The sequence below is a fragment of the Calypte anna genome, chromosome 6 (genome assembly GCF_003957555.1).
Source record: "Calypte anna isolate BGI_N300 chromosome 6, bCalAnn1_v1.p, whole genome shotgun sequence".
Taxonomy (NCBI): Eukaryota; Metazoa; Chordata; class Aves; order Apodiformes; family Trochilidae; genus Calypte; species Calypte anna.
In genome coordinates, this window is record NC_044252.1 from 30,036,339 (window position 1) to 30,058,587 (window position 22,249).

Genomic DNA, 22,249 nt, shown 5'->3' on the forward strand with positions numbered 1-22,249 from the left:
CCAGAAGATGACTCCCCTTTGCTTTGAACCTTAGAACCTTAGTCCTGTTCCATGAATCTTTACAGAGTCTCATTTTAGTTTCTGATCAGTGAGAAATGCACCAAAGTGCCTGTTTCTACCAACGGGAACATGATGCATTTTGCAGCCTTGACTTCTCTCAGGGCTGCATTAGGCTGTGTTATTTATATCCATTCTGATTACCTGAATTCCCAGTGTCTGGGAGAGAGGAGCTTGGAGGAGACTGAAGGAGATTCAGCTCACATAGATCAGAATAGATTGGCTAGTAGGGCCATCAGGCAAGTGGCATGGAACTGGTCTCCCAGACATAGGGCTTCTCTGCCATCTGCCTTGTGTCTTAGTAAAACCTCACCTGAGATGAATTAAATAAAAAAAAAAAATTTAAAAATGTAAAAAAGATTTTAAAAAGGTGTAATTGTCTCAGCATCTGTTCTGTTCTTCATACTTATTTTAGGAAACATGGTGAATACACCAGATGCAAGATGTTTACTTACCTCTGGCAGAAGCAAAGGCAATGACACATATTTAAAAGTGATGGCTGGCTTTTGGCTTGTCTGTTCCTGGGGCTCCCACCTGAGCCTTGCAGGGGTGATGCTGACCTTCATTCCTCAGTGATGGTCTGTTTGACCCTACTGAGATGATGGGGTCCCTTTACTGTTAAGATTTCTCTTATGTGGAAAAGTATGTCTGGATTTAGTATGTTTGTCCAGCCTGTGAAGCTGTCTGAGCATTAACCTTGAGGGTTTCTGCTGATGAGTAGCCTGGATTCAACAAATTAATCTATAAAGTCTTAACATCTGATTTTTCTGTACTTTTAATGTTTGCTATTTTAATAAGGCCTGTATCAAATTCAGTCAATTTTTTTTTCCTATTTTAGAGAAAATCCTTAATGAAAAGCTAGTGCATTTTCTTAGCAGCCAACTCAACTGTCACAACTGTGCTGCAAATGTTTTCTAGGTCAACTTAGCCTATGCCTATGAAACAAAGGATGCACTGTGTTTAGTTCTGACCATAATGAATGGAGGTGACCTGAAGTTCCACATCTACAACATGGGAAACCCAGGCTTTGAGGAGGAAAGAGCTTTGTTTTATGCAGCAGAGATTCTTTGTGGCTTAGAAGACCTACACAGAGAAAATACTGTGTACAGGTAAGCACTCTCTGGTGTCTCAGGGCACATTTTCTGGGTAGGAAAGATTTACCTGCATCCTCCCTACTTCTTGTGGTGCTGCACAGCTCAGAAGCCCCTCTGCTTTGCAGAGAAATTTTGCAGAGATGTGTACAAACACAGTGTGATTCAATAATCATGGAAGGAAGCAGTAGCTTCACTAAATACTTCCTGCCTGAAGTGTACAGATCTAACACAAAGCTCCCCAAACCCTACCTCAGCCTGCACTGGGCAGCATAAGAAGATAAGGAAAGTTCCTTCAAAAGGATTTCTTTAAGGAATCTGGTTTCTAGTTGGTAGGAAATGGAATACATTCTATTCAAACCTGTATTTTAATTAAGTGATACTGCATTAGGGTCAGCAGCACATCAGATATGGGAAAAACATCTCTCCTCTCCCAGTGGAAGTGCCATGAGTGCAGGAGGGTGTTTGGGACACAGGGCATGGATTTACCCTCCAGGACCTCAACTAGTTTGATTAGCTAGATTGGATGGGGAGGTTGGCCACAGCAATCCAGCTGGGGAAGGAGGCACATTCCCACATTCCCAGCAGGAGGGAGGTGTCCTGCTGGCACCTTCCCCCCCTCTGCAGGGGCAGCCAGGGGGCAGGGCTCTGCCCACAGCAGGGACAGGCAGCCAGCTTCCAGAGGGACAAATTTCCAGTTCTCAGCTTCCAGTCTGGCTTGCAGCTCTATACATGCATTTTTCCAGGGCATCACAGGATTTACTTGCTGGATAAGCAGGGTGATTGCAGACAGAGTTCTTGTGGTTCTCTGAGGATTTATTTTTTTAATCAACGACCAGTGTAGTTGTAAACAACATTTAATGTTTGTCTTCATCATCCCTGCTTGTGAAATCATCATCATTGCTGGCATTCACAGCAGAAGTCCTGTAAACTGATGAAAGAACTTCCAAGGACAATGATTAATAGACAATTAAATGTTATTTTTAAAAAAACTGAGCCACACTTTAAATCATTTGGTTTGCCCACCTCTAATAAGCACTGTGCATATGCTTGTGTACATAGAAATTATGATAATGTTGCTCCTTGGAGGAGATCTCCAGCAAACTGCCACTTGGTTTGCCTCACTGTGACTCAGATCTTGCTGGCTGGCATAAAGAGGGCAGACAGATAACAGGCTGCTTTAGTTGGCCCTGGCCCAAGAAGGATTTTTTTTTTTTTCCAAGGAAAAAAATTGAATTAAGTGTTTAATGTCAATTGAAAAATCAAATAAGGAGTGACATGTTTGGCTTCCCTTTTCTTTAAAAAAACATCCTACGATGTTCAAAAAAGTTCTAGGAGGTATTATAGTGTTCCTTAAAAAAAGTACTAGATCACAAGCATATTTTATTGATGAAAATGGCTGGTACATTCATAACATGGCTGGGAAAATGCCATATTAATACTGCTTTCTAATAAATTAGATCTGGCCACCTAAAACAGTACATGGCTCTGAAGGAAATGGCATCCTACTTCCTTAAGCAGCTGTTTTCATCTTCCTCTTAAGAGAGCTACTAGTTTACACCTCAGATGGCACATTCATTCTGGTGATGAATGATGTTTTATCCTCCTAGGTGACATTTTCTAGCAGGATTTCAGGAGCAGAGGCCCCTAATTTGTAACACTGCAACGTGGTTTGGGACCCACGAGAAGTGCTACACAGGTCAATAAAATGTAGCATCTAAATGCTACCACTTTCTCAAAGTGAAGTATTCTTTTGCAAACCACTTATTCCTCAGACTTAATTGCATTTTCTATGAAGAGAATGCTTCTGAGCAAAGCACTGCTCTAGAGAAATGCATCCCCAGCTCCTGGGCCAGTGACGCACGCTGCAGATGTGACCCGAGAGAACAACCAGGCTCAGAGACAGATTTATCTCATTCAGGATTCCATTCCTAAACATGCCACTTAACATTGCATTTCTCAACTGCATCATGTCAGTAAAGGTCAACGGGTCAATTGTTCATGGAAGGCAAACAAAATAAGCTGCTGGTTCTTCTCAGATTATTTATACACTTAAATATATATATATATTTCAATTATATGTCTGTGTTGTATATATAATACATATACATTGTTTATCTATATACTGTAGCTGTGCCTGGAAGCTCCAGTCAGCACCAAGATCTCATTGTCCTAGGCATTACCCAAGCATAGAGTGAAGCCCTGTCTACAGTGATTAATTGGGTTGTTTGTGCTGTCCTGTAGACCCAAACAATGGACCATCCCCTCTCTGGCATGGGCACAGTGCCAGCTCTTTCTGTTTCCATACATTCAGGCAAGGCTGGTTTACAAATTTGAAGCTGTAGCACTGGAAAGCATCATTACATGTAACTGTGTCCACTGGAGAGTTTTATTTCTCCTAGACATTTCAGGACAGAAATCAGATTCTTCTGTGGCACTCATGCAAAGGAAGGCAGCCTTGATTCTGAGAAACCTAAAATCAGAAATCAGATCACAACTGATGTGTGGGGGGAAGGAAAGACTGCCCTAATTACCCTGAATCACAGAGGGCTGTAAGGACTAAGCTGCTGTTCTTAGAGTTCTCATGGGCTCTCTCATTTTCTCATTCCAAGACATTTCCCAACTTGCATGCAGGGTTCTTGTCATTTGGCCATAGCTGTATCTTTAAATAGGACTAATAACTGCTGGAGAAGAAGATCAAGTAAGTAATGAAGTCTGAGATCTTCAAAGAAATAGTTCTTAAGGGATTAAGATTAATTTTTAAAAAATAAATAGGAAATGCCCTTGACTTGTTGCTCTGGCATTGGAAGCCTTCTGCCCATAGGCAGAAAAATCCCACAGTGATATGTTAAACAAAACCACAGCTTCTCCTCAGCATTCAGCTGCCCTTCACATATTTCAGTGCTGTTTATCTGAAAAGTAGGCTTGGTGCCACTGGGTACCTGGTGAAGGTTTTCTTGAGAGGTCAGGAAAGTCTGAGGCAAGAAAGAAGAAGAGATTGTTCAAAGTGCTCTATGTTCTTGCTTGAAATAGTAAATAAAAAACAGGCTAGTTTTTAAATTTTAATGTCAGCATTGTTAAAACTATAAAATCCCTCTGTCCATTCCCAGGACAGTTCATTGACACTGAAATGGTCCAGCTTGAAACCCAGGGCAGGTTCTTGCACTGACTATGCAAGGCACTGATCTAGTGTGGGGGTTTCTCTTGTACTCCCCTCTCTTTGCTCTTTCAAAAATGAAATGTGTCTTGCTGGGAAGCTTAACAGAATCAAGCTGGTTCACAAATGCAAGGAAGCCTTCAAAAAAGAGGAGGCCAAGCACTTCTTGGATTTGCACCAGGCAGAGCACAGTGTTTGAGCAGGAGTCAATCAGATAACAGTCAGGGCATGATGTTGTGAATTGCAGCAATATGGTTTTCCCTGGCTCACCCAGCTGCACTGCTGCCTTATTCAGGCTCCTGCAGCAGCACAACCCTTCTAGGATTATGCCCAGTTATGTCCCTGTCTTCCCACTGACATCTCCAAGTCCCATGTCCCAGCCTGGTCTCATTCCTGCCCTGCACTAGCAGCAGAACTTCATCCCTGCTCTGTGGCACAGGGAGGAGGGGAAGGAGCCCTCCTGACAGCAGCTCACTGCATCCAGGCTCTGCAGCAGCAGCTGCAAAGGTGGAGTCAGCTCCCCAGGGTTGGAAAACAGCCTTGGTCAAGAGAGGGGACTTGTGGCTGGTCTGGGCAGCATCTGGAACAGCAAGTGTTGAAGTGGGTTTGGTACATTTTAGAAGAATGACCAGCCAAAGTCCTGCTAAATATATGAAAACTGAGATTTTTTAATTTTTTTTTTCCTGAAGTTTATAACTGGGCCAGATTTGGGAGTTTATTTTTTTTTTTCACTGGAGCAGTAAAAGGCACATCTTTGACATCAGAGTGACCACCTTGCCAATTTTCATGGCTTTGCTCCAAACCACATAGGCACTAGAGTTTCACAAATGTTTGTAAGAAGAATTTTAATCTGGGCACAGCATTCCTCCCTCTGCCCCTCATTTTCCAAACTTGCTGAAATCATTACACATGTGCACAAGTGCCTGTACACACATTCACATCTTTGGTCTGAGTCAGATGCCAAGAAGGGAAAATTTGAGCCTAACAGATTGCCATTTTCATATGCAAATGAAAGGATTTAAAATTGACAATATTTTTGGTTTTAACAGCAGATTTTAGAACATGGCACAGAGCTGTAACAGCACACAGACTATAGAGTCTGGTTTACAGGGCTCACAGGACTGGATGGATGAGTCCATTATAGAGTGGATTAGGATCTAAAAGCTTGGCTTAGTGAAAAAATGTAACTCCAGTTTAGAAGAAGACATATGGCTTCAGTCTATCTGCAAAGTGAGTTATAGAATGTGGTACTGGTTTTATGAGTTCCTTGCTGTCTGAGTTGACACTCAGTTGGTTTATTACGAGTAATAAATGCATTCAGATACTGCTGTATGGTTCTGTTATCAAAACCAGCTTCATACCAATGCTGCCTATCCTTCATTTTTCAGAGATTTGAAGCCAGAAAATATCCTGCTAGATGATTATGGTAAGTCTCAGAGGCTTACAGAGATGTTTTCACAGTAAAGTAGATTAAGTTCATTTTAGGATATACATTGCACAAGGACAAATAATGCTCTGAAGTGAGTAAGAGGCTCAACCCACACTAATGCTCCTGTCTTGGGGTGGGTGAAGTGCTGGAGCTCCCCATGAAGCAGCTCAGCAGGATCTGCCCTCAAGAACACAGCTTTCCCAGGGGGCATCTGCCTTTTTTCCCATTGTTTTTCCATCCTTGTTGTTCCAAAGCTGACACAACACAAAGGAAGTTGGGATTTCTAATTCTGTGCTCCCTGCTCCATTTTCTAAAGTACTTTCCTCCTTTGCTAAACCATATCTTGGTTTTTGCAAAGCCAGGTACCTGCTTGTTGCTGGAGGCACTGATAATCAAATCTCCTGCTGACTTACAGACCAGATGTAGCCACTTCAGCCATCAGAGCCACAGAATTATGTCAGCCCATCCATCTCCTGTGATCAGCTCAAGATACTTCCCCACAGCATGCTCCTCATTACCTTTTTTTCAGCTGATTTTAAAATAGCTAACACGAGCCACTCTAGTCTGTAGCCTCACCATTAAAGTTAGTTTCACTGCATTATAAAGCTCTTAATAATTCCTCTTCTCCTTATCAATGAAACTGCTGCAATTCAGAACACTCTTTTCTTAAAATCTTTGCAAAGTAAATTGCAAGAGTATTGTAGTAATGGCAACAGTTGTCGTTTTGCACTAATTTGGATATTATTGTATCTGCTTTGTGTTGTTTGGTTTCATTTTTTTTTTCCTTCCAGGTCATATTAGAATATCTGACTTGGGTCTAGCTGTTAAAATCCCTCAGGGTGAATCAATCCGTGGGAGAGTAGGGACAGTAGGATATATGGGTAAGTGCTCAGTACCTCATCTGTTTTTTTTTTTCTACAATTTGTTGAGTTTACTTGAGTTTGAGACATGTTTCTGCCACATAAACTGATGAAAAAGACTAAAATTATTCCTGGGTCTGGTTCCTTGCAGCTACCCACCAAGAAGTCATGCAAGTGGAAATCAGATGTGGGCAAAACCATAACAGCTCTTAATGAGACTGGTCTATAATCTGAAATCAGCAAAGACAATTAAAAGGGGAGACAGCAACTGGGATTCTAGTGATCTTAGGTGTTGATTTATTTTAAGAGTTATGCTAGAAGAAAAGTTTATTTCTATTTGCTACTTTCTGTGATAGTTAAAATGTATTTGTATGTTTATGATCAAATGGGGAAGTTCATACCTGTGGTCAACTTGACCATGGTTATTTTGAGTCTACCCCTGTATGCAGGGAAGGCAGCACAAAAGAAGAGTAGAGATTTGTACAGTGGTAAAAAACCAGCTCCTCCCCAAGCTTTAACTAGATCTGTTTTCTAAATTCAATATAATTCTTTTCATGCATTCTCTGGGTGGGCATATTTGGAATAAAAATTGCTTATGCTTATTTGACTAAATAAAAACTTGCTGTTACACCATATGGAGACTGATGAAAACAAGCAAATCAGTTGTCATTTCTACATTTTTTTCTAAATTTTTTTATCTCAGTGTAAGTTTGTGTGCATGCTAAGACTGTGCTTGTGAGCACGTGCATGTTTGTGTTTGTACCCATGCCTGGCAGTGAGGATGCCAGCAATACAATGACCATATGCCCAAAGCACACTGGATGGCTGCAAGACAAAAAAAAAATATGTTTTTTAAAGGGGGGAAAAAACATGTTATAAATTGACCAAAAAGACAGAATTTGCTTCTGAAGAAATGTCAGTGCTGTTTGCAGGATATGTCTTTGTGTGTTATTTCTTCCCTAAATGGAGAAATCTGGAAGGGCTCTTAAGATCAGGGCTCTGCTTAATACTTTGCTTCAACTTCTTTTGTGTTTTTCAATTGCTCTGCCTTGGCAGGGCAGTCAGGAGCTGGCATGCACACAGCATGTAGCATGCAGAGAAAAACACATGGCACATAGCATGCTTCATTTTCTGTGATGTCATCAGCAGAAACCAGGAGATATTTTTATATTTTACCTGCCATTCTCTGCCCATGGGTATTCAGTCATCAAAATGGAACTTGCAGAACTGTTCATTTTTGGGTACATTTTTCACCCATGTAAATATCAAGCATTTCCACCAGCTACCCCTTTGTCCTCCACAGCTCCCGAGGTGTTGAACAACCAGAGATACACACTCAGCCCTGACTATTGGGGGCTGGGCTGTCTCATCTATGAAATGATTGCTGGGCAATCACCATTTCGTGGGAGGAAAGAGAAGGTGAAGAGGGAAGAAGTGGACAGAAGGGTGCTGGAGACAGAAGAAGTGTACTCCCATAAATTCTCTGAGGAGGCCAAGTCCATCTGTAAAATGGTAAGGGGCTGGGAAGCCCAGTGTGGCAGCTCCAGTAGGAAACTGGCATGGCCTGAGCAGCACTATAGAGGGGCTGCCCAGTCAAGGACTAACCAAGCTCATCTGTTGATGGGATGACTGCATTCTCTGTGCATTCAAATTGTGTCTATTTGTGCTTGGTTTTTTTTTTTTTTCCATGAGATTCATCACAGTCATCTTGAGTCCCCTCCAAAGTTTTATGGCCAAGGGAGCAGTCTCTGTTCTCGTGAGACTTTGAATGTTAGTTTGCAGTCAAGAATACATTTCTGTCTTTTATAATCTTGTAGAAAAAAGACTTGGTGATGCAAAACTCTGATTATCTCCTGCAAGGAACTAAAAACCCCATGTTTCCATTGTCTTTGGTGAGAGCTGGGGGTAAGCAGGACAAGGATTATGCAATGAAATTATTGTGACACTCAAATGTTGTCCCACCCCATCTCACTAACTTTGTTAGCAGCTTTTCCCCCAGGGTGCCAGGGTATCCAGATTTTTTTAATACTGTTGAGCTGTCCTTTAAAATGTTTTCTCAGTCCTTCATCTGGGAGTCATTTTCGTAGCACAATAGCCATGTCTGACAATGGAAATCCTCAAATCCTCTGAGAAATCTCAAAGCTGTGTCTGAATTCATCACTGTCTTGTCAACATCCATCTTTAGAAGGCTGAACTGTAATTTGGAAAGGGATGTGGCCTTTTTCTTGATGTTGTTTGCTAAAGTGTGAAGTGTCCTTTGGAGACAATGTCCTATCTGTGTATACTGCTCAGGAGAGAATGAAGAGAAAGAAAGGTCAGCAAATAGGTAGTGAGAGTTTCACCAATATCTTGTGCAACAGGCAAGCAAACAGCAGATGAACAACATTTGGGTTGGCTGGCTTCATGAAGAGACACTGAAGTCTCCTTGCAAAATAATAATGGTTTTATTGCCAAGTATCATGCCTGGAAGTCATTAACTCACAGTGCACCAACTCATTGCTGAATCCCCAGGGTAGTAATTAACTGACATCACTTTTGATAGACACTCTGGGCCATTCACTGCCCTCCATCTGCAATTCAGACCCCCCAGTGAAGTCTGTCGTGGGAGGATCTGGGCCAGCCACAGGCTCTTACAGACTATTTCCTGTGCTCAAACAGGCTGCCATCTCCTCTCTAGCATCTCTCAACTCCCACCAGGTGAGGAGCAGCATCTGCTGGAGTGGCAGAGAGTTTGTGCATGTCCCACTGTCAGCATGAAATGAAAATGTCATGAGGCAAAAATGAGATTCCCGTTGCTTGTTCTGTAGGTAGTTGCAGGCCTGAGGCAGAATGGAAATAACCAACTCTGTGAGAAGGTAAAGCTGAGAAGAATTAAATGGAACATTGATGGGATAGTGCTGCAGATGACTTACCACTGCCAGGGAAGCAGACAGTGGTCATTTTCATCTTTCAAGCCATAAAGTCTATGGTTTCAGGGAGTCAGGGACCTCAGGAAGTTGTCAACTTCCCATCTCTTGCCTCAGGGAAGCAAGAACTATATGCAAATCATTCCTGAACCACTTGATCATTACTGCTTCACTGTCCAGTCATGTGGCATGTTTATTTAGGTGGTTTGTGCAAACTCTTAATGGATCCAAAGATAACCCTGTCCTTTCTGAGCATTAATGCATTAAAATTACTGTGCCTTAGGGATGGAAGAGCTTTACTTCTGATACTGAGCATGATGGCATTTGTGGTTTTCCATCCAAAAGTCATTTATTTTATCAAGGGATATTTTTAAAAATCCATTCCTCAGATATTTTTCCTCAGATTCTTTTTGCTCTTCGTGTTGAAAACCAGAACTTTGCTGCTTTGTATCAGCATCTTAACAAAGGAACAAAAAGTTATAGGTAAATACCCATCATACCTGCAAAATGAAGCACCAATCTGCAGTACATAAATCTAACTTCAGCCTCCACAAAGATCCACCACAAAAGGCTTTCCTGTAGTGGCCTCTTCAGGGCAAGAGTGAGGAATAACATATTTTCCACCATGCTAACCTGCTCTTCTATTAGCTCCATGAGCTAATAGCTTTATTCCCTAATAGTCTTTATCCCCTTACTCATATGAAAACCCTTTTGTGTCACTCCATGTCAACCTTTCCCTCCTGGATGTCTATGCCCTTTGCATTTTTGTAGGCACATATCATAGCTCCCATTAATCATCATCCATCCCATATTTCCATGTTTCGTTTTGTATGTCACTTCCCATAAATCAGACCTCATTTTGGACTGAAACAGAGATGAATAATAAGTAATTAGGAACAGGGGCAGCTGGCTTTCTGGGAAGCTTCCTAGCCCATAGTTCCCATATAACATAACCACTTCATAGTGTGTTTATTCTGTGAAAAAAAACCCAATCTTTCTAGGAAATGCTGCTTGTTTGTTGCTGTTATGATTTGTACTTCATTGATGCACATGCATGTTTTTCCCTGAAAAGTGCAATTTTGCATCCAAAGATGTGACTTGAAGTGCATTCAAGTCAGCAGTGTTGGATGGGACCATATTGATGTGCTCTTCTGCCACTCTGTTAGTGGCCTCCAGACTCTTCCTTGCTGCTTTTTATTCCTGCAGCTCCCATTTTACTCTGCAAATGGGATCTCTGACTGGAGGAGGCAAAGAAGATGGAGCCAGACTCTTGGTTTGGTGCCCAGTGACAAGGACAGGAGGCCATGGGCACAAACTGAAACACAGAAGAGTCTTTCTGAATATTAGAAAACACTTTTCCTTAGAGAAGGTAGTCAAATACTGGAAGAGGTTGCCCAGAGAGAATGTGGAGTTTTCACCCTTGGAGACAGCCAAAACCCAGCTGGACACAGCCTTAAGCAGCTCTAGGTAACTCTGCTTTGAGCAGCAGGATTGGGACAGTCTGCAAAGGCACCTTCCAGCCTCAGCTCCTTGCTGATTCTGATCTCTATTCCCTTCCCAGAGTGTCTCCCCAGCCAACCAAAAGATGATGGATTCTTTTTTCCCTAAAATCATTTTTTTTCCTCTTCCTTACTCTCCACCAGGGACTCTGTCACCATGGGGCTACAACTCCTGCCTGCTTTCATCCTTCCTCTCTGCTTTCAGCCCTGGAAACCAACCTGGTCACACATCATGACACCTTCAAGTTATCAGTGCTGCCTGAGAATAACTGTGTCTTGAGAGGCACCTCACATACACCAAAGTGCTCTTTAAATTATTATAGTTGCTATTGATAATAATAATAATAATAATAATACATATTCTTCTGTAGTAAGCTTTTGCAATAAGCTTAATTCCATGCCTCAGGAGTTTTACTCTTCAGTTGGACAGATCAGATCATGGATTATGATTCCATAATCAGTTCCCACACCACTGTCTTGTAGCATTTAGTAGTTGAGAGGTGAACACAGTATCACTCTTCTATTATGTAAAAATTGTTAAAAGTCCTCTGCTTGCTTCTCCTTCAGAGCTGGAATTTATCTAGGTGATCCCTTAAACTACTCAATCAGCTGGGTCAGTGGAAGTGGGTTTACCATTTTCCTTTTCTCCTTTCATGAGAAGCAATTTTTTGCACTCTTACCCTACAGAATGTTTCCCTTCCTCCTATAATTTCAGGACTAATATCTTAGGAGTTGGAGTTATTTATTACATGGTATGATCTGGATAGGAACTGACTGATCACATGAAGATAAATAAAGCAGCACTTTGGGGACTGATGGCTTTTTTTAGCAACCCTCACAACAGTTGTTTCTTTTTGTAGAAAGTCGTGGAAAAAGTCTTAGACAATGCAGAGTTTGTATCCCCAGTGGGGATCAAATGAGTGACAGGAAACTATCAGAGAATTCTTCATATCAGGAAAAAGATCTTAATGTAACTTCACCACTGCTACCCAGGACTCTTCTTTGGAAGTCTTGTTCTAGTTATGCTTTGCCCAGAGCTCTGTAGACTAAATCCTGCCCTCCTCCACACACATCCAGTCTCATCTGGAGCCTCTCTTACCAGTACACAAAGCTCTCCTGCTTCCTATCAACTTCATGCATGGTTGGATGGCCTAAGCCATCCTCAGATCTAAAGTTCTCTGAACTCTCCAGAGGCTTTGACTGTAGAATTACACTTAAATTATGTTTGATTGGGTCATTGCACTGCTGTCCCAGGAGAGCTTGGCATCAACCTGCTGTAGCTGCTTTTGTTCTGCTCTCTCTTCATACTAAATACAACCTTTGAAACTGAATTAAACAGAAGTATAGAGATGACTCAAAACATACAGTTGTTACCTCTTTGTTTTCCCCTGGTGAGATTCCCAAATGGGATGCATTTTTTGGGACTGTTTTGCAGTTTTACTATTGCAGAAAGCTTCTGGGCTGCAGGAAATGGTACAAGATTTATTATTCATTGGAGAAAGGAAGGACTTTCTCTCCTGGGAAATATTCAAGTCTGTGCTGTCTCTTGATATCCACAACAGAAGCCAGAAGGAGTGTCTGATTTCACCTTTTTTCCATCTTTAGAGCTGGCTGCAGCTACATCTTACCAAACACCATGAATTTCTTAATATTTTTTCCATTGGGATTCCTCTGGGACTCTCCCAGGCAGTTGCTCCCCTGCAGCAGGACCTTGCAGAAGAATCTTCTCTTTTCTGTGGTCTTTCAGTCCCAGCCTATTCCCAGTGGACTGTTCCCTTTTGTGTCTTCCAGCCAGCAGTGGCCAGCCACCCACAACCAACTGCATTCATGCTCCAGAGACTTCTTTCTTCCAGCTGAGGTTACCAAATACTCCCTTGTTTATCATGGAACAGCTCAGGAATCCCCTAGACAGCCTTTTTCTGTCCTCAGCTATCCTCTGGCCATGCACTCCATGAACATTTACAGCTTTAAATTCCCAGATTAGCTTGGTCTTCCCACTTACTCCAGAGCCAGGAGTTACTGGCTGCACAGACCTCTTTTTTTTCCCTTCACTGCTGACTTGGAGAGCAGAAGCTGCAGAGGTCTCCTTTGTCACCTACAGGCAAGTCCAAATCTACACCTTCCTACTACAGCTTGTTCCTCAGCAGCAGTGTTCCTGAGAGCTTCAAGCTGCCATTTCCAAAAGGATATCAGAGCCATGAGTATTCAGCGTGGTCCTTCTGCCTTCAGATTCTTCTTTCTATCTGCCAGGAAAGTCCTCTCAACATGAGACTGGAAGACCAAAAGGACTTTTGTCTTCCCTGCCCAGCCACAATAGAGTAAATTATATCTTCACTAGAAATTATAGTTGTGTAGGCTGAATCCTGTTAGAATACCAATTTACCTCCAAACCATGACAGCTGGGAGTGTCATGAAAGGGTTTGCAAGCAAAACATCCCTTCCTCCTTGCACCCAGGGAAAGCAAGCTCCAGAAAAGTGCTCCAAGAAAGATCTTTCCTGTGAGCTGGGTCACTTTGGTGCTGTATCACAGGAATCTGGGTGCTCAGATGGCAAGGCATAGAGATGTTTCTTCAACTCTTTCTCCATCTTTTTGGACCAGGCAGTTGTGGTGCCCAGTCAGACCAGATGGTGTCACCTAGGCAGCAGCAGAGGCAGAGGAACCTGTGAGGAAAGGAACATTGCTATCAGGAATCTATCCTCCGGTTTCCTCTGCCTACTGATGCTGCTACTGCTGAGGCAGAGAGAGCTGAGCAAAAGATTCTTCTTTTCTGTCCCCAAAACCTCTTCACCACCTTCTCTGGTTACTTGGCCAGAGGGTTCTGGGGCATACCCAGAGCTGGAAATCCTACCCCATCTCCAGACACCCTTGCCTTAGCTACCTGGCTCCGTTCCCATCCTCCTGCAGGGCTTCACCTGATTATCCACCTGAGCCCCTGAAATGCTGCTTTCCCCCTCCCTGGCCCTCCCAAAACAATTTATTTTAAGCTATTTATTTGCCTCCTGCTCTCCCAAACGAGGTTTCGCTCAGTTCACTGCCTGCCCCGGCTGCCACCTACACCTGGGAAAGATTCCCGGGGTCTGCCCCTCTCAGAACCCAAAGACCCCGCAGTCCCAGGGGGTTCTGCTGATGGTGTCGGTACCACTGCTCTGCGCAGCCCCTGGGGCTCCCACTTTGGAGCAGCAAAAGCGTCGGGAGGAAGAGGAGGTGAGGCGGAAACCTTTCCCTCCTCCGGGGCACCCACTGCCCTCCTTCCCCAGGGATGAGTCCGCGCTCCAAGACCGCTTCATCCTCGGGATCCTTCCCCTGGAGCTCCGTTACCTCCATCCCCCGAACCGGACCGGACCGGACCGGACCTCGCTGCCCTTTCCTCTGCTGCCCCCTAGCGGCACCGCGGCGCACGGCACCCGCTCTGTGGGTCGAGGTCCCCCTCCTGCCCCTCCTCGGTCGCCTCTTCCCGGGGAGTTTGGGGTGGGATGGGGTTCACTGCATGGGTGTCACGGCACGGCCGTGCTGCCCCTGTCAGTCAGTGCTGTGGTGTCCTCCTCCTTCTTTCCCCCATCAAGTTGCAGTGCTAAATGTCCACTTTTCCCCCAAATCCTGACAAAAAACTTGTCAGTTTCATGGCTGTTTTGCTGTTGTACACCTTATGCAGCTCTTCAATAAGCAGTTGAAATGTCTGCCTGTGTTCAGAGTTGTATTTTTTGTATGACTTTTTAATCTCCTTTTTACAGTGGGTTCTGAGTGATTTTTTCCCTCCTCGATGTAAAAGAGCATCATGCAAGCTGCCTCAAAGATGACTGGGAGGGGAAAAAAAGAAAACTAATTAGTGAAATTGTGGTACATTCAGAAAGGTGCCTGTCACAAGCAGTGGCCTTTTTGCACCAGTCATTTGCATTCAGAGTTATGCCTCACTTCAGCTTTTTAGTAATGATGTGTTAATGCATTTTTTTAGCCCACTTCACTGAAAAGCAGAGGCATTTTGGTGAAGATTGGCCACATGCTCTGTCTCCTCCTCCACCACTTAGTCTGCACTTTGTTCTTCTAATGAACTATTTGCTTGCAGATCCATCCATCCATCCAAGGTCTTTTAGGACCTACCACCCCTGCCTTTGTATTCATGGACCTGTTTATCCAATAAAACAAGGGTGCTGAGTTCAGTTGGTCTCCATTCCTCCAGGAATTGTCCTCAGGAAAGGTGCCAGGCTTGCTGTAGCAGGTAGAGGTGGTGCACTGCCTGTCTCTGAAAACAAACTAGGCTGAACTGAGGGTGGCTGCCAACACTGGCTCCAGGGACAAAACTGCCCTGGAGTTCAGCAGAGCCATGAGCACAAAGGGTTGGCTCAATGTGAGGGACTGTGCTACAGTGGGAAATGCAGTTTAGGAGTGAAGTTATCCAGCTTAAGCAGCACAGGAAAATTATTCTTACAAGAGTAATATGGGAAAAAAAATATAAAAAGCACATGGGACTTAGGAATATGCATCTCTATATGTTATTAGGCCATGTCAGACCTCTTCTTGAAAGTGTTCACTGGCAGTAAGCAGAAGGAGCAGTCTCTATTTTGACTGTAAACACTTGACAACAGGTAATTTCCAGAGGGTTTCACCAGCATGTAGAGCAGTGCAGTCCTAATCCATTTAACTTTGGCCATTAGTTAACAGCAGTGGCAATTTCCCTCTGCACTTAGCTCTGGGCACATTCAAAGCCATCTGGAGTTATTATTACCTTTATGGAGCTCTTGTTTTTCTGCCATCCTTCCCATTCCTCTTGGCATCTTTCAGCTCCTCACCAAAGATGTGAAGCAGCGGCTGGGATGTCAAGGGGAAGGTGCAGCAGAAGTGAAGAGGCACCCCTTTTTCAAGAGCATGAATTTCAAGAGGTTGGAAGCAGGAATGCTGGATCCTCCTTTTGTCCCTGACGTAAGTATGGCAGGAAGAAGCCTCAGTGGCCTCTTTCAAGAGATCTGTTTCTAAAATAACTTCTCTGAGAGCTGTCCTCACTGCCTCTGTGGGTAGCTGCCCTAGGCAGGTGTGAGCAGCAGCAGGGCTGGGGTGGGGAGGATGGGAGGAAGAGGAGAGGTTCTGGGGAGAAATGTGCATGCAAGCTGGGGTGGCATCCAGCTGGGGCTTGATTCATTCCCACTTACCTTACCATAATTTTTTTATGTGGCACTGGAGACATCCTTTTGATCTCTTCATGCCTCAATTCCCAAACGTTGGGAACACAAACTTTGTGCTCCTTGACAGCTTCCATGGGAGCTTTGTGAGAATAAGGAGGCTCAGGACCAGGTGGTGCTTGGAACAAGCATCAGTGAAAGCCACGTGCAGGTGGTTATATACACAGATACTTAAATATATATGCTGAGGTGAAGGCAGAATTACAAAAAATCTCTACAGAACATGGGAATGGACTGAGGAATGCAGAACAGTTCCTACAGAACAGAGAAATGCACTGGATCATCATGGAAACAGGCATTTGGTACAGAGTCTGAACCAGGTTCAGAATAACAAGTGTCCCCTCCAGCAGAGGAGAGGACTTGGACCTGAGAGAGCATTTTGAGCTCATGGGGCAGGGAGTGCAGCCCTGGGGTTTACACACCAGCCCTGCACATACTGAAAGGTTTTGTTCCATTGGCAAAACCAAAACTTTTTTTCCACCCTTTTTATGGTATCACTCTGTAACCCCAGTGCACAAAGTTATCTGATTCTTTTCCTCCTGCAGGGCTCTCTTTCTGGCCAGCCCTTCCATCCTTAAAGGTCCCACATGGTTCTGAGTAAACACTCCCATTTTTAACGTTTTAAGGAAAGTAACATCTTGGCAGCTCTCACTCACAGCCCTGCAAACTCAACCAAACCAAAGTGGTTTGAGCGCTGCAGAAGTTTACTTTAGCTGCTCTGGTTTTGCTTTACATTTTACTATGTGGCCTGGTTATTCCTGCCAATTAGCCCATGGTGTTATGACCTGCTTTAGTGGGAAGAAACAGGAGACAAGCTGCTATTTCTTTCTGATGTAGAAAATCTGAAAATTCCGGGCTCAAATTTGGGATCCGCCAGAGTGTATTAAAAGCTTAACTGTGGCATGTAAGGCCTAGAAGGCACCTCTTACAGACATATTTGCTGAAGCACAGGCCCATAAATTTTTATTGGGAACTCAAGAGCTGCCCCTAATTTAATTTATTTGGCCCTTCATCCGTAGATTTCCAAGTCTTTTATTGAAGTCAGCTGAATCACCCAAAGCTATATAGCCAAGCCATGTCTCTTCATCTTCTTCTAGACTACTCTGTCTCCACAAAAATGTTGTGGATTGCAGCCATCAGGAATGCAGGGGGACGCAGCCTCCAGCAAGCAGGACTTCTGTCAGAAATCAGCTTCATTAATTTGGTCACACTGCTCAGCTCTAGAAAAAGTGCTGCCCTGTTGGAGCCCCGGGCTGTGCAGTCGTGGTACCTCGTGTAGGCAGAAAGATTCAACACATGCTTGAGTTCAGCAGGGCAGGCTGGTCCCAAAAGTCACCCCTCAATTATTCCTGTGCAGCAAAGGGTGACTCTGCTGGTGGGAGCTCTCCAGGCATGCAGATGACCACACTAACTAGGAGAGGTCACCAGGGATGGCTTTTTCTGCTTTCTGTGGCTGGCTACTGGAAGACAAGCTACAAGCAGCATCACTGGGGAGAGCCTTGCCTCTGACATCCCAGAAATTGAGGCAGTTTTCAAAGGCAAAGACTTTTGACTCTGCCTGAAGAAAGGCAGCCAAGTTAAAAGAGTTAACAGAGGTGTTTCTGGACAGCTTCCAGCAGCTGAGCTATTAATATAAACAATGGAAAATTGCCAAACTTCTTCTGTTTTCTTTAGCAATTAGTATACATTCCTTTAAACTTTTAAGCTGCAAACTCCACAGCCATCTGAGCAGATGGACACTTCTCTCTGAGGCTGCTTTTCAGGGCTGTTACTCATACTCTGGTTTTCTGCTCTTCCCTCTCTAAAAGAGAAGGCTACTGCAGGATTTGATTTTTGTTTTCTTGCTCTCTCTGCCCTTTTCCCCTCACCTCACAGCCATATGCTGCATGGATGACTAAAACCCACTTTGGCTGCCCCTGATGCTTTAAGACTTCAAAGTTTAAGGTGCTTAAAGCAAAGTCAGCCTTTGATGATAAATATTCAGGCAGAGCAAGCCTAGAGAAGGAGTCTGCAGCTGGTCACTCGTTGGGCATTCTCACTTGACTGAATCTGTGAATGAAAGCACATGGTCAGACTCAGAAATATTTTTTCTCTTGCTGTTTTTCTTTTTTGGTTTGGTTTGGTTTGGTTTTTTCATTTTCTTTTCTTTTTTTTTCCTGCTGGAATAGCCCAGAGCAGTGTACTGCAAGGATGTGTTGGACATTGAGCAGTTTTCCACAGTGAAAGGGGTTAACCTGGACCAAACAGATGATGATTTCTATTCCAAGTTTTCCACAGGATCAGTGTCTATTCCATGGCAAAATGAGGTAAGGATGTATCAGAGTAAAACTACTCCAATAAACCCCCTAACACAGATGGTTTAAGAAGAGCTGTGCATTTCCAGTAATATATAGCTACCAGTTAACTTGCCAGACTCTGATGCTTTCATGAGTTACAAATGGCCTCTTTCAAGCTCTGTAATGTACCACAGCTGTCAGGGTCAGGTGACTGTATCTGTTGGCTCCACAGATTTGTGTTTATTGGCAAAAATTCTACTGTAGTTCCTTCTCCTGGGTTTCTACAGAGGTGTTTCCACAGCAGCTCTGAGGAACTCCCATGGGATGGATGGATGGATGGATGGATGGATGGATGGATGGATGGAAGGAATCCTGATCACACCCATTGTCTTGAACCTGCAGCAGGTCCCAGCTTGACCTTGAATTTCCCCAGGGTTTCTAGTGCTGGCTCTTTGTTCCTGTTTGGTATCAAAAGACAGGCAGCAGTGGGTTTCATAACCCAAGCCTGGATCAAACACCAGGTTCACTTGGGCAGAGGGGTACTTTGTGAGTACATCTGTCTGTACCCAGTGTTCCTCACAGTGCTAAAGAACAGAACAGAAAGCTCTGTGGAGCAATTTCTAATAAGACTGAAGTGCAGAGATGCAGAACACGCTCATCCCCACTTTTTCATACATCCTATTTACCTTCTCTTTATACCAGCAGGAATTCAACTCTTAACTCCCCTAACACATTGCTCCAGTTGCTTGTCCTGCTCTTGACTTTAAACAGCCCAGCACCACTGGAATATATTTAATACAGATGTATAATTTCTTTTTTTTTTTTTTCCCTTTCTTGTCGCATTCCATCAGATGATAGAAACAGAGTGTTTCAAAGAACTGAATGTATTTGGACCAAATGGTACTATTTCACCAGACCTAAACAAAAGCTACCCTCCAGAGCCACCCAAGAAAGGATTGCTGCAGAGAATATTTAAACGACAGGTGAGATCTCCTGTGACTGAAACAAGGAGCCTCCCTCACATACCCAGTGTCACAGCCATGTTCTGGTCATGTAGAAGGAATTCAGTATATCTTAGAGACTCCTTACTGCCACAGGTACCTGGTAACCTCCTGACAAAAGTTGCCAATCCCAGGTTTCTCCCTTTTTTCTTGTGATTTTTTTTTTTACTGCCAGAAGTTCCAGCCATTTTTTCAGCTTTGTTTCCAGTGGTTGGAAACTTCTTACTCAAGCTATTTTTCAGTGGTGTGCTGAAATGCCTTTTGAAGTGCTTGTATGGTTTTCATAAGTTGTGACAGCCCTTGATTCATGAGTTAAAAAAAAAAAATAAAATTAAAATGCAAATATCAAGGGAGGTAGTAATAGCAGGAAACCAAGACACTGGAGAATAGAGCAGACCAGGGCATATGTGATCTATACCTTTTATGAGGCATCATGGAACCATTTTCATATCTAAACATTCTTAGACCTATCTGTTTCTGTAGGGTTAAAACCTCTGTTAGTCAGGTTTAGCAGACACTGACATTTTGTAGTGAATTGCTCTGACTCCTGGAGTATAGAGAGTCTTCCTTGCTGCATTCCTCAAGAACTGCCACGGTTCTCCTGACCTAAGAGAACAGGTAAGGTATATTTAATATAAATTTTTATATATAAAAATATATTTATAGATACATATACATACAGGTAAGCAAGTGGAGAGTACTTTATATCCTAAGATCTTCAAGCAAAAATCTTTCAGTGCAGTCAGTCCAGTTCTTGCCATAAACTGAACAATGTTGGACTACGAGAAAACATGGCACATTTTGAGGAATCTAATTTTCATTCTCTTCCTCTCTCTGCAGCATCAGAACAATTCAAAGAGTTCTCCAAATTCCAAGGCCAGTTTAAATCACCACATTAATTCCAATCACGTAAGTTCCAACTCCACTGGAAGCAGCTAGTTCCAGCTCAGCTTGATGAAGCAACATCTTGCATCCTTCCACTATAATCTATGGAGCTTCTATGGATGAGAGAGCCTCCACCATTGAGTGAAGAAAAAAAAAAAACCCAAACAAACAAAAAAAGGATCTCCCAAAACTGGAGATTTTTTTTCTATCCATTCCTTCCAGTGGAGCCTCACATTTTAAGAAGACTTTTCCACTCAGGTCTGTTTTTGGAGGTGGCACTCAAGACTGTGTGAATCAAATTTGTCTATTTAGAACATTGCAATAGAAATTCAATGAACATGACTACTTGCACGTATTTAAATAGCATCATACTAGAACTGAATTTTGTCTTTATTATTTTTAAAGAAAAGTTTTGTAAATTTCTCTATTGTCTCAGTTTACATTTTGTACATTTGTATTTAAATGAAAGTCAGACTTTGGAGGTGTATATTTTCCAAGCAGCAGCTGTAAAGCCATGTGTTTTAAGACATTTTTTTTAAGGAAAAAAAAAAAATGTGACTCAAGACTTCCAGAGCCTCAAAAGAGAAATCATTCTTTTTAGTGATTCTAGAAAATTATTCATAAATCACTTTATCAGGCTGGGTTTTACTGACATGCATTTTTATGGAACAGTCTATTCTTAATTATTTTGCATCTGTATATTTGTTTTACAGCAACACTGCATACATTTCTCCTCTTCATTAGCTTGTAATGTCTCACATTAAATGCTAAAAGACAAGACTTGGATGCCATCAAGAATGCTGCTTGCTCTGCCTAAGGTTTGGGATGTCCTGGGACCAGCACAGCTGAGATTTAGCTCATCAAAAACATTTTGCTTAGAAAGGGAACCCTGGTTTAAGCCTTTCTCCTTCACAATTCTTTCTGCTGTTTTTAATGACAGCAAGGACAAAACTGAGTGAGAGGTGACCAGGCCAGCAGGTGAGCATTTGTTTGTTCTTCAAGGACTCGAAACTTTCACCTGCTGAAATGAGAGCAGAACTCTGTGCTGCAGCCCAAAGTCCAAGGCCTTTCCACAGCTGCTCATTCCACACAGGTAGCAAGGAAGAAATTCACTCATCTGGTTTGTGCTGAGCATGAGGTTGATGTCAGCTTTCCAGGACTGGGCTGTGCAGGTTCAAAGTGAGATCTGAGCTGCTTCTGAGCAGTAGCAGAACCTCTGGGCTGTGTCTTCACTTAAAGTCCATCCTTGTGTCATGCCAAGCACACCAGGACTCATCCCCTCAGTGAGGTCCTCAACTTAATTGAATAAAATGTCAGTTAGGAAGTAATATCTTTGGTTCTTTCCTTTTGGTTCCATCCTTCTCTGACCAGGATCCTTTAAGCACTGATGAAATCCTTGTCCCCACTAGTCCAGACAGGATGGGTTCAGGAGCAGGAGCAGGACCTCTGGCAGCAGAATCCTGCTCTTCTCAATGGGGCCACTCTCTATTGTTATTAAAAACATCAGCTAAAAAATATGGTTATTTCTCTTCAACAGGAAAACCTTCCAAGTGCAGACAGGATCACCAACACCCAACCTGTTCTGTAGAACAAGTTGGATCACCCTGCTCTTTTCAGTGTCAGAGCAGTGGACTGATGAGTTTAATCCTTTGGGTCACCTGGAACATCTGAAGGTCAGCCTGGTGAGTGTAAAACTCTGTGAGCTGGTGGTGCAGTTATCCCAGGGCACAAGGAAGAACTCTTCCAGTTTAAGTCTTTTTAGCCAAAATCCATTAGACTGTCATGTTCTACCTGACCAGAAAAAGGATGCAGGTTAGCAGTGACAGAGCTCTGAGTGAGAAAGTCAGAGGAATTACAGACTGAGGCAGCCTGAGGTCATGAGGGAGAGAGACAACAGGGTCAGGATCTGCATG

The 22,249-nt window shown here is 43.2% G+C and overlaps 1 protein-coding gene across 2 annotated transcripts in view; it reads left to right on the forward strand.

Moving 5' to 3' along the window:
* Nucleotides 1-21,184, forward strand: part of GRK5 (G protein-coupled receptor kinase 5) — a 95,670-nt gene extending 74,486 nt beyond the window's left edge. For both annotated transcript variants that reach the window (XM_030453381.1, XM_030453382.1), the window contains 8 exons: nt 976-1,166; nt 5,694-5,731; nt 6,526-6,615; nt 7,898-8,106; nt 15,780-15,917; nt 18,343-18,480; nt 19,302-19,433; nt 20,292-21,184. In XM_030453381.1, coding sequence (XP_030309241.1) covers nt 976-1,166; nt 5,694-5,731; nt 6,526-6,615; nt 7,898-8,106; nt 15,780-15,917; nt 18,343-18,480; nt 19,302-19,433; nt 20,292-20,390 — 1,035 coding nt within the window. In that variant the 3' untranslated portion in view covers nt 20,391-21,184. The remainder of the gene's footprint in view (nt 1-975; nt 1,167-5,693; nt 5,732-6,525; nt 6,616-7,897; nt 8,107-15,779; nt 15,918-18,342; nt 18,481-19,301; nt 19,434-20,291) is intronic.
* Nucleotides 21,185-22,249: the final 1,065 nt, after the last annotated feature.